This window comes from Fundulus heteroclitus, chromosome 8, assembly GCF_011125445.2.
Source record: "Fundulus heteroclitus isolate FHET01 chromosome 8, MU-UCD_Fhet_4.1, whole genome shotgun sequence".
NCBI lineage: Eukaryota > Metazoa > Chordata > Actinopteri > Cyprinodontiformes > Fundulidae > Fundulus > Fundulus heteroclitus.
This window is the reverse complement of record NC_046368.1, coordinates 3,527,276-3,540,130: the sequence shown is the minus strand read 5'-3', so window position 1 is coordinate 3,540,130 and position 12,855 is coordinate 3,527,276. Positions and strand designations below refer to the sequence as shown.

The following is a 12,855-nucleotide window of genomic DNA, read 5'->3' as shown; positions in this document are numbered from 1 at the left end:
AGCCCAGCTGCTTTATCCTCAGACATGATTTAACCCTTTGCTCCCAGAGCAGAGCAGGAAACATGCCGCCGTTCTGCTGCTCACTCAAAGGCTTTACTGTCAGGGGAGATGAAGCCTCCTCAGATACACAACCTGCTCCTCAGGCTTCAACACCACTTCAGGAAGAACTTCTTAAACAAAACTGTCCAGGAAACTGTGAGGAAACACCAAGCAGAGCTCTGACGTTCATACAGGGACCGGATCAGCGCCGTGGTGCCGATCAGAAGCATCGATCGACTGATCAGCTTCAGTAGAAACACGTCTATGAAGAAGTCTCTGCAGTTTGCAGCTGTGGAGCACACAGGTGTTCACAGGTAGAAGGACACCTCGTCCTCGGCTGACCCTCAGTTTATCCTGGGTGTTCTGGTGGTAAACATAGCTTCATTCTTGTGGTTTATTCCTAAATTTATATTTATTTTACCCTGAATTCATGTTGCTTTATCCTAATTGTGGTTAATTACTGATTAATTGTTAATTCTGATTAATTGTTAAGCCTCTTCTCTCCAGAACCAAGATGGCTGCAGGACTGAGGTCAGCAGAGCTGCTCCTGGAGGAAGGACCAGAGATGATGGACCATGAAGCTCAGCATGAAGACCTTTTAGAAGGAGTGGAGCAGAGAGTGGCCGGATGGTGATGTGGGTTTAATTTACTGACAGAGAACCCGGACTCTCTGCAGTCATTGAGCAGAACCTGAACCGCCCTGTAGACCAAACTCCTCCAGCTCGGTTCTGACTGGGTCGTCATTCCCTTTCAATGTTCTCTCTTTGTCTTTTGCTCACTAACCTGCCTGGTTTCCTGGATGGAAATTAGCCTGGTGGCTAAATCTGACAGGGTTTAACTTTGTTCAGTACCATTAAATAAACTTCCTCCAACCAGCAGAACAATGATCCCGAACACATCAGCAGCTGTAAAAACAAGCGGTCCAGTCAAAGTCCAGCCTGATGGAAATGCTGACGTTCAGAAACCTGCAGAAACTGAAGCAGCCTTAGAAAGTAGGTCTAGGTGGTAAATCAGGAGAAGGTCGGGCGAAGCTGACTCAAGCTGACCCTGTCATCAGGCTGCAGCGCCACCCAGCAATTAGCCACAGCCGGTGAGGTCAGGGCTCGGTGTGAAAGTGTCTGTTTTCCAGCATGAATCTGGATCTTCCAGACAGACGTTAGCAACACCTGAGCAGCTGCTGCAGGTAGCACCCAGACAAAGGTCTGCTCAGTGGAACGGCGTCTCACCTGCAGCCTGCAGGTGTGACGCCGTTCATGGAGCCAGATGTCAGAGCCTGACAGAGGAACACATGAGGTGGAGCTTTCCAGAAGGCAGAGAGGAGACTGAGGGAGAGATGCTGTCTCTGTGCCCAGCTTAGTGTAGGAACCCACAGTTTATCCAGACACTCAGTGCTGTTCACATTAAACATCAGTTAAAACAGAACGTCTCCTTCTGTGGAGCTAAATCCTGAAAAAAAAAACGGTTCTAGGGTTCTGATACTAAGGAAGACTGAATGGAGCTAAAACAGTGACAGCTGCAGCGACGCTGAAAAGAGATTTGGCGTTAAAAAATTAAACATTTAATTTAGGTAAATGTTTTGTTGGATTTTACAATTTTTGATTTTACAATGTTTAACTTTACAATGTTTAATTTCACAATGTTTGATTTTACAATGCTTAATTTTACAATGTTGGATTTTACGATGTTTAATTTTACAATGTTTGATTTTACAATGTTGGATTTTACAATGTTTAATTTTACAATGTTTGATTTTACTATGTTTAATTTTACAATGTTTGATTTTACAATGTTGGATTTTATAATGCTTAATTTTACAATGTTTCATTTTACAATGTTTCATTTTACAATGTTTAATTTTACAGTGTTTCATTTTACAATGTTGGATTTTACAATGTTTCATTTTACAATGCTTCATTTCACAATGTTGGATTTTATATTTTTTTATTTTACAATGTTTAATTTTACAATGTTTGATTTTACAATGTTGGATTTTATAATGCTTAATTTTACAATGTTTCATTTTACAATGTTTCATTTTACAATGCTTCATTTCACAATGTTGGATTTTATATTTTTTTATTTTACAATGTTTAATTTTACAATGTTTGATTTTTCAACGTCAAAGCCAAATCCCTTTTCAACGTCGCTGCAAACTGTCACTGTTTTAGCGCCATAGGACCGGAGATGGAAATGGAGAACATCTGCTGTAGGAACATCTGGAAGAGCCACCAGAGGGCAGCAGTGAGATGAAGGAGGCGCGCCAGTTCAATGATACCTGGTTTAATTCTGATTCTTTTTACTGATTATGTTTAAGATTTATTGGATCATCAGGAAAGATGTGTTGGTTTTAATCCTGATTTTTCTGGATTTTTTTTCATCATGGCATTGTTCTGATTTGTATCCTAATTTTTATTGGTTGAAATCTTGATTCTATCCATGATAGAATCAAGATGCAGATTACTTCTAACAGCACAAGTGGAGCATTAGCTAAGGCCACATCACAGCTGAAGGTTGAGCAATTTCAAAAGAATTACATGAAGCACGCTCTTGTTGCATTCCATTTACCTCAGAAACTGAAAATAGGAGCTGGGAATGAGGTTAACCCGAGTAAACAGCATTCCAGTTAACACAGTCGGGATTCCACAGTAAAAACGAAACAAAAAACACAAAAGGGGTTAGAATTCCAACATGGCGACGGCCAGCAAAGCTGTTGTTTTGTCTGCAGTACCGCTTATAAACGTCCTTTAAAGTTGTACTTTCTACATATAAACACCATTTTTAATTTACTTGGTTCAAAGTTGCAGCCGCTACATGCTACGTTGATTTTAGACGCACTATTACAACTGCTTTTTGTAAAATAAGCCTGTTTTATCACAGCTTACTGTTGTTGATGCGAGGAGCGGCCATATTGGATCCGACAACCATCGTGCGTTCCTTTCACCTCGGAGGTTGTAACTGACGAGCCTCAGATTACGTCATCTCCGCCTTTTTGCGTCATTGCTATTGTTAAAACAATAAGAATGACAATAACGCGGTTCTGGGCGGTATTCTCTGCAGATAAACAGCTGAAACGTCTCTATTATTGTTACATCAATAATAGAGAGCTGCTGCAAACAAAGTATGACATTTTACTCAATGTTGCTGCGAGTAGCGGCCATCTTGAATGCCGAAGTCAGGTACCGTCCTGCTGCACCAACTTTCCGACTCGTTATTCCGACTTTAGGGGCCGTTCCAGTTAGATTTTACGACCCGGAGTTCGAGAATTCAGACTATCGAGAACGAATGGAATCCCTATCAGCCTTAAAACATTTGGTGTCTTTGGTGTCGTTACAGTTGATTTTTCCCATTGTAAGCCGGATTTTCCGAGTTCTGACTGCAAACAGAACGCAACAGAACTTGTCTTTCAGACAAGTTTCTAGGACAATCCATCAAAACATGTATCACACGTTCTGGTTGACCACAAATACATAATCCATCAGGATGCTTATTGATTATTTATAAACGAGCAGCTAACCCACAATGCACCAGTCTAAGTCTGGTTAATTTAATTTGATCCTGAGGACCAGATGGTCATTAATAGGCTGGCAACTAAAGTAGTGCCTCCCTCTCTGCATCTACTGACCCATTAATGCCTTAATGATACTGATCAGTTACCTCAGGCAATGCTAACATCTATGTCATTATTAACCAAAGATTCTTTGGCCAATTTGTCTGCAACTTCATTTATACCAGAATGTGCAGGAATCCAGGAAATGCTAAAATTACAAGTAACAAGCTGAGACAACATAAGATATTTAACTCAAGACCTGGCCGAGGTTGAGCATCATCACTTTACCTCTGAAGCCACTACTTCTGTCTTCTGGTGGCAGATCTCCATCCAGGGAGTAAATCACCAGCTTTACCACGACACAAAGTTATACAGGTTTGCTTGGATGATGATACAATATTTCACAAAGTCTGTTACAATTTTCAGTTGATGTGATCAATATGTTGGAATATCATTTGGCATGTTCATTGATATTAATAATAATAATAATATAATTTAATAATAATAATAATAAATAAATATTAACCAAAAAAATATTGACCATTTTATTTCGAAGCAGGCGTTTAAATAAAAAACTAAATTCTTCTCATTTTAAAATAACATTAGTAGTAGTAATAATAATAATAACAGCAATAGATCAATTGTTCATTTTAGTCTCATGCCTTGTGAATTTCAAAATAAAGGTTCATCTTAAAAATTACGATAAGGATCAATATTTTAATTTTGCATCGATGTAATTGGATCATTAATCGTTTAATTGATATATCGATGTGGATCGATGTATTGTTACAACCCTATGATGTACATGTGGACCAAATTCCATCCAAATCAGACAGTTTTATCTTCCTTTTGTTATATCTGAATTTAAATTAAAATTCCAGCAGAAAAGCGATACCAAGCAAAGCTGACATAGGTCAATAAAAAGTGAAAAAGACATCTAACACTAACCAATACTGGCTGTTCCAAGATGGTGGTGGGTGGCAAATCCTTTTTAAATGGGGGGGGGGGGTAGAAGAATCGGGCTCTGGTCATGATGAAGCTGCTGTTCCCCAGAAGCTCAGAGATAAAGCGCCAGATGTCCGTTTATTCTTCTTCCGGCCAGCAGGTGGCGGCCATGCTGCGTTCCCGCCAGCTGCTGTCCGCCACAGGAGAAGAAGAAGCGCAGGCGGAAAGAGAACCGGAACTGGCTAGCAGGAAGGCTAGTCGCCTTTAGCCGTTTTTATTTTCAGATTTTATACCTTCCTGGTTGAATATGGCTCCTTTAGATCTTGATAAATACGTCGAAATTGCGAAACACTGCAAATATTTACCAGAGAACGACTTAAAGGTGAGTTTTTTGATCCACGGAGCTATCGAGTTTATGTAGAGCTGCGGAAGCTAACTGAGCTAACGGCTAAGTTTCATAAGGAAAAGTGATTAAAAACTGCAGAAAGTTCACAATAAGAAGCGTTAATCTGTGTTTGCTCCGTTCGCCTGGGGTCAGAGTGATAAATTATAAGTAAGCTTTGTTTTATAGTGATGAAAGTATGTAAACTGTAACGAAATGAACCGAAGGGTTCAAAGCGAACTGGAAGCCGCTCAGAGGCTCTCCTGGAGCGGGTTAAGCTGTAGGATTCTGCTGCTCAGCTGTGGTGCATGTTCCGGTGTGTTTACAGCTGGTTCTGGTTCTGGTTCTGGTTCTGTTCAACCACAGAGGTAAAAATAAAGGTATTAGCAGACCCAGCTCATTCATCTGAAGATCAGAAACCAGCACCCAGCGTCTGACCCGGTCTGGTTCTGGACTCTCACGGTTCTCCAGGTCCGGACTGGTGTCGTTCCGTCTCCTTTTCTAGAACCTACAGATCTTTGTTCCTACCAGAACTCTTTACAGGGATCACTTCAGATCCAATCACCATATTATCAACATTTTCCTCTTTGTTTTTATCTGACGTTGAATATTTCAGGTATGGGTCTGAAAAGGTGAACAGCTGAAGATGAAATCTGTGTTTTTAGTCACTCAGCTGGAATATTTACCCCTCTGACCCTAAATAAGCACTTTAAGGCATAAAAAATGACTTTGTTGTGGATCTAAACACAAACAACACGCTGCCTGTTCCTCTGAAATCTGAAGAAGTCCACAAGGACAGAATCAGGAGAATGTTGGATTCTTGGTCCATATTTTTAGTTTTTGGTCACAAACTTTGAGGAACAAAAGGAGAAATCCAGAAAGTCAAGTTATGAAATATGCTGGTGAAGATTCTCAGTCATTCGGGTCATGGTCATTCCAAAAAAGTATTAAAAAAAAACAACTGGACTTATTTCCCCAAGTTTGAAGACGTTTCTCTTCCCATCCAGAAAGTTTTCTCAATTGAAAAGTCAGGACTAGTGTGGAGCTCAGAGCTTTGTAGTGATGTAATATAGGCCCAATTAAGGCCTTTTAATGGCTTAGATAACATGCTAATTAAACATTAAACTTTGCAAACTCATCAAACATTGGGAAGTTGTTTTGTTTTTAACTTTTTTTGGACGTGTTGACCTGAACCTAAAGCAGGAATCCTGCGTGTAATTTGACTTTTCTGCTCTCTGGCCTTTTATTCAGCGCTAATTCACCCGTCGGTCCCGGCTGATGACGTTTAGCCTGACAGAACCAGAACCAGAACCAGAATAGATGGTTTCTGTTTTATGTTACGTTTAACCAGCGTAATAAGAGGCTCAGGTGCCGGTTCTGGTTTAAATGATTTTAACATCGTGCTGGACCGGGTCAGAACTAAACCTCTGCAGAATGAACCTCCCTGTAACTGTCATCTTCCTCTCTGGTGCTGATTGGATCCTCCTCTTCCTCCCAGTTCTGGGAACTACGTCCCGTCGGGTTCTGGGTTCTGATTCATGCCTTTTTTACGGAGATGACAGTTTTCTGTAGAGCTCCTGAACCAGAACCAGATCAGAACCAGGAGGAGGGTTAGCGTTGCTTCAGACCCGGAAACACAACGAGTTTCTGGTTCTGTTGACGTCAGTGATGTCATTTCCATGTGGAGCACTGAGCAGAACCCTGCAGAACCCTGCTGGGACCACTGATGTTCTGCCAGGTTCTAATGCCAGCGTGTTGTTGCAGAGATTATGTGACTACGTGTGCGATCTGCTGCTGGAGGAGTCCAACGTCCAGCCTGTGGCCACGCCGGTCACCGTCTGCGGAGACATTCACGGTCAGGTGAGTCTCAGGTGCGTCCTCTGGGGTCAGAGGTCACCTCACCTCCACAGGTGATGAAATAAAACGCTTTGTTTAATCTTTGTTTTCCAGTTTTATGATCTATGTGAGCTCTTCAGAACTGGAGGCCAAGTTCCAGACACAAACTACATTTTCATGGTAAGACCTGCTGGTTCCACAGTGAGAACGCCTCATGAATACGTTCTGCATAGGAACATCTGATTAGTGCGGCGGGCTAATGTTCAGCTCAGAAACCTGAGAGCAGATGAAGAAGCTGGAGCCGTGAAAGGAGCTTAAATGTTTAACGGGTCAGAATCACCTCTGATCTGAAGAGTCTGCAGGAAGTTTAAGCTGAAAAACTAAATAATTCACTGGGATAAAGTCAAACTTCCTGTGAGCCGTTGCAGATTTAAACGATGGTTCTGGGTTCCTTCACTGGGTTCAAAGTCTACAGCCTACAGTGAAAAATGTTTAGAACTTTTTGTCCTCCATGTATTAACAGAACTTTTATCACTATTTCCCATCAAGTCGCATATTTTCTGTTTTATCTTCATTAGTTTTCAAAGGAGTAATGAGTTCCACAGTGAGAACGCCGCATGAATACGTTCTGCATAGGAACATCTGATTAGTGCGGCGGGCTAATGTTCAGCTCCGTGACGCTGATCCTCTGAAATCTAAACCCAGAGCAGCTCCAGACCTCCAGAGTCCAACTGTGGCTCATTTAAAGAGTCTGACTGCAGATGTTCTGCTTCTGGGACGTTCTTTAGAGAACATCCAGCATCAAGGAACCATCAGACAGGTCAGGGAGGAAGTTCTGGTCCAGTTTACAGCAGGTCAGGTTCTACAGAACCTCCCAGAGCTCTAATGGACTGACAGGCTGGACCAGCAGAGCATTGATCAGAGAAGCAGGAGGACCGTGGTGGCTCTGGAGGAGCTGCAGAGACCAGCAGCTCAGGTGGGAGGAGACATCTGCTGGTGGTGGACTCCATAAATCTGGTCTTTGATGGATGAGCAGCAAGAAGAAAGACAGAAGTCGTCCTGCTGCAGTTTTCCAGCAGACATGGAGGAGAGAAGATCTGATCAGAGTTCATGTCTTTAGTCTGCATGTAGAGCACCGTGTCCCCCTCTGGTCCCACAGGGGGGCGCTGTGGGACCAGAGGGGGACACGGTGCTGGCAGCATGATGCTGTGGGGAAGCTTCACTCAGGGTTCCACCCTGATGGATTAAAGCTTGAGAACGTTCCCACGGTGTGAATACTTAATAATTAATTATTATTAATAATAATTCTGCATTTTATTTAGAAGGGCCTTTAAAAACACTCAACTTTACAAATGAAAATAAAACAATAAAACCAGTAAAACATCATGAATAAAGTTTAAAATCACAGACATAGACTTGATGTGACAGACATGAGGTTCTACGTTCTGCTCTTTGTGCCGTGGAGCTGCGTGTCGGACCCCCATTGGTTCCAGCAGACGGGCCGCGTGGCGCCGGTTCTGACCGGTTCTGAGCGGTTCTGACTGGTTCTGGGCGGTTATGACTGGTTCTGAGCGGTTATGACTGGTTCTGAGCGGTTATGACTGGTTCTGCGCGGTTCTGACTGGTTCTAACCGGTTCTGAGCGGTTCTGACTGGTTCTGGGCGGTTCTGACTGGTTCTGGCCGGTTCTGACTGGTTCTGGCCGGTTCTGACTGGTTCTGGGCGGTTCTGAGCGGTTCTGACTGGTTCTGGGCGGTTCTGACTGGTTCTGAGCGGTTCTGACGGGCCGTGTCTCTCTGCAGGGAGACTTCGTGGACCGGGGCTACTACAGCCTGGAGACGTTCACCTACCTGCTGGCGCTGAAGGCCAAGTGGCCGGACCGCATCACGCTGCTGAGGGGAAACCACGAGAGCCGGCAGATCACCCAGGTCTACGGCTTCTACGGTACGTAGCCGCCGCTCGGCGCCGCTCCCTAAAGCCCGGGTTCTGATCCGCGGCCCGTTTGCTCCTCTTGCAGATGAATGTCAGACAAAGTACGGGAACGCCAACGCCTGGAGATACTGCACCAAGGTGTTCGACATGCTGACAGTGGCAGCCGTGAGTTCTCCTCCGCTCTGCTTTAGCTCCTAGAACCGTTCTGGTACCGCTCGGTCCGGTTCCTTTCACATCAGATCTGGTCCTGAGTGGGATCCAGACGGACCTGAAGCCCGAGGCGTTCGGGTTTCAGGTCCGTCTGGATCTCCTGAGGGGAACAAATCCACCCGGTTCTGTTGGAGGATGTGGATCCAGATGATCCAGAGAGGAATTTAACCCTCAACCATTGGCTGCTCTACTCCTAATTTAAAGTAACAGCTGGTAAAAGTCAGCAGGAAATGCTGCAGCGCCCCCTGGTGGCTAAAACAAACCAGCTGAGCGTCTGCTGACCCGGTCCAGTTGACCCAGTTACATTAAGTTAAGTTAAAAGTCTTTAGTGAATAAAGTTCAGATGAGCGTCCTCCAACACCGCCGACCCGTTTGCTGCAGAACCGGTTCTGGACGCATAACTTGTGTCGGGTTCTGAGTCGTGTTCTGCTGATCCAGTTGATAGACGAGCAGATCCTCTGCGTCCACGGCGGCCTGTCGCCCGACATCAAGACTCTGGACCAGATCCGAACCATCGAGCGCAACCAGGAGATCCCCCACAAGGGGGCGTTCTGCGACCTGGTGTGGTCCGACCCGGAGGACGTGGACACCTGGGCCATCAGCCCCCGCGGCGCCGGCTGGCTCTTCGGCTCCAAGGTCACCAACGAGGTGGGTGGGCGCTCACCGGGGGGGGCGTAGGGATATGGCAAGCTGTTTAACATAAATTCAGTTTCGTCTGACTATCCGCAATTACATTCCAGATATCTAAAAATGCATTTTGACTATCCGGAATGGTAATTTAAGATATCTTTATTTACATTCTGACTAGGAAGAATAAAATTCAAGATATCTTCAATTACATTTTGACTAGTCAAAATTCCTTTAAAGAAATCTCAAATTACATCACCGGATTCGTCATTGAAAGCGTCACACATCCGTAATTATAATTTAAGATATTTCAAACGTAATTATGACTAGTCAGAATTACAATTTCAGATATCTGAAATAAGACATTGCGTGTAAGCCCCTTATTGGCTGTAAGCTGTCCAAATAATTGCCTGAACATTGAATGGCGCTGGCTGTTTTTGACAAAATTGTAAGAAAATGCCACAATATAGAAAGAGCTTTTTCAGTATTTGATATGCAGAGAGCGCGAAAATATATATACATACTTGAAGAATGCTTGAGAAATTTGCAAAGAATTTCGTATTTACTTGCAGCCGACGCACACAATGCACTGAAAAACGGCTTAGGCTAGCTGAAAGCGCTACTGTCGACTCATGTCCAAGCTGGAAATAAGGAATATTCCTCAGCCCGGACCAGTTCTGTTAATAACCAGATGCAGTTTTTATACTGTGGTAAATTATGGTAAAGCCAGCTAGCTCTTGATTTTGACATGCTAGATGGCACAAAGCATTACAGCACCCTCCTTTAGCTCCTCTGAAAACCAAAGCGCACGCCTCTGATTCCTGTGTGATGAAATATGGCAAGCCGTTTCGTAATTTAAGATATCAGTAACGTCATTTTGACTAGTCAGAATGTCAATTTAAGAGGTCTTAAATGGAAAAGCTGAATAATTCAAGATATCTCTAATTCATTTAGAGATATCTTAAAAGGAATTTTGACTAATCAAAATTACAATTCAAGATATCTCAAATTTAGTTGTCTAGTGATTATTCACTTTTAACATATCTATAATTTAGTTTTCACTAGTCAAAACTGCATTTCGCCTATCCAAAAATACATTTAAGATATCTTGAATTATGGTGGCATTTGAGACATCTTTAATTAGATTTATGACTAGTCAAAACTAATATCGAGATATCTTGAATTTGCTTTATAACTAGTCGTAATTTAAGTGTAGGTATCTGTAATGGGTATTTCAGATACTCAGTAATTCATTGTAGAAATCTTGAATTGACGTCTCCATACAACTCTATGGTAAATCTGATGTCAGAATGTAATTAGAGATATCTTAAATCGCTAAAACGACTAGTCATAAAACAATTTGAGATATCTGGTATGTAAGGGCCACAGACATTTATACGTAGACGCGTCATAGGGCGCAGGTTCGCACGTCAACGTCACCGCCATATTGTATGTGGCAGAAAAAAGTTGAGTTCTGTTATTGTGAACGTGAATCAGAGAAGATGCCTCATTCCTGTGCTGCAATAAATACACACACACACACATATATATATATATATATATATATATATATATATATATATATATATATATATATATATATATATATATATATATATAAATAAATAATTTGATTTTTTTTTTTTTTTTTGTGTATGTGTTATGAATATAAGGATCAATTTGTTAAATCTAAACATTGTTGTCTTCATTATTTCGTAAAACCGTGTCACATGTGAACCTTTAGGAACAGACTTTTTGGGTGAGTATTAAAGAGGTAAAATTAATAATATGAGGAAAAAAAGTCCTAGGTCAATAAAGTAAAAATGAACAAACACAAAAGTGATAATGCTATGATAAAAACATCATATTATGAGAATTAAGGGGGAACATTTCCAGAATAGTCACAGTTTGCAGAATTATTTCACTCCTGGAGTAATAGGGCCAGGTTAGATTATTTTTATTATTTTTATTCTTTAGGAGAATAAATTCAGGAGAATGAAGCTAAAGGGATACGAAAATAAACTTGTAATATTACAAAAACAAAAATACTACAAATACAAAGTATATTCAGAGATTAAAGTCCCTCTGATACTGTTTAAGTGACTGAGTAACTGCAGATTTGCCACATTTAAGATGGCGGACGCTCTGACGCATCGCAGCATAGGCAGAACCCGCCCAATGACGCGTCTACGTATATTATGTCTATGTGTAAGGCCGGTATAACTGAATGTATGTTAAAACGGCTTGCCGTACGGGAGCCACGGTGACGGTGTTGTCCCTGTTCCAGTTCGTCCACATCAACAGCCTGAAGCTGATCTGCCGCGCCCACCAGCTGGTCCACGAAGGCTACAAGTTCATGTTCGATGAGAAGCTGGTGACCGTGTGGTCGGCGCCCAACTACTGCTATCGCTGCGGCAACATCGCCTCCATCATGGTCTTCAAGGACGTGGGCCGCCGGGAGCCCAAGCTGTTCCGCGCCGTGCCCGACTCGGAGCGCGTCATCCCCCCCCGCACCACCACCCCTTACTTCCTGTGAGGCTCGCCGCCGTCGGCTTCAGAGGCTTCGCCGGCGCCGCCCCGCCCGGCCCGGCCCGGCCCGGCCCGGCGGCTCGGTTCTGGAGGTGAAGCAGCGGGTTGGAGCGGTGGGCTGCGGTTCTGAGTCTGAGCCATCCTGCTACGCTCTGCCTTAAAGCTTTTAACTTTAATTTATTCATCCTGATGTCCTGCACACTGTCTGTCTGTGTGGTGGGGCCGCTTCCTGACGGACCTTTATTCAGTTCTCAGCAGAGACGCACCGCCTGTCCAGGACACGCTGCAGATCATTCCTGAGAACCAGCAGAGATGGACTAGAACCCAGAACCTCTGAAGTTCTGGTTCTGCTGCGTCTGGAGCTGGGTGTGAGCAGCAGGCGGTGCGTCCCTGATGCTCTGGGCATTACGTCTGTGCCAATGTTCCTCTGAGTTCTCCGCTCAGCAGCTGGGAGCGCCTCTCCAGCTCCACCTGTAATTGGAATAAAAAGTCCTTCACACCTGTGAGTCGTGGTTCCTGATGTGTGGAAGTCCTGAAAGTTCTCCTCCAGCGCATTTTAACCAGATAATTACAACATTATGCTTTATTTTATCTTTTAAACATTGATTTTCTGTAATGATGTTAGATTTTAAGGCTTCCTGTTAGGAGTTTGGGTCGGTTCTGTGACGGGGAGACGATGCGGCGCCGCTCAGTGCCGGCGTCTCGTTTGGGTCCGCTTTAGACGTTCCAGCAGCAGGAGACAGAAACCTGAGAGCAGATGAAGAAGCTGGAGCCGTGAAAGGAGCTTAAATGTTTAACAGGTCAGAATC

General features: G+C 43.3%; 1 protein-coding gene across 1 annotated transcript; it reads left to right on the top strand.

The window, feature by feature from the left end:
- Window positions 1-4,708: 4,708 nt before the first annotated feature.
- Window positions 4,709-12,552, top strand: ppp6c (protein phosphatase 6, catalytic subunit). The gene is made up of 7 exons (XM_012862044.3): window positions 4,709-4,913; window positions 6,678-6,773; window positions 6,864-6,929; window positions 8,551-8,692; window positions 8,766-8,845; window positions 9,329-9,538; window positions 11,805-12,552. The coding sequence occupies exons 1-7, from the start codon at window positions 4,839-4,841 to the stop codon at window positions 12,051-12,053; spliced, it is 918 nt and encodes a 305-aa protein (XP_012717498.1). The 5' UTR covers window positions 4,709-4,838; the 3' UTR covers window positions 12,054-12,552.
- Window positions 12,553-12,855: the final 303 nt, after the last annotated feature.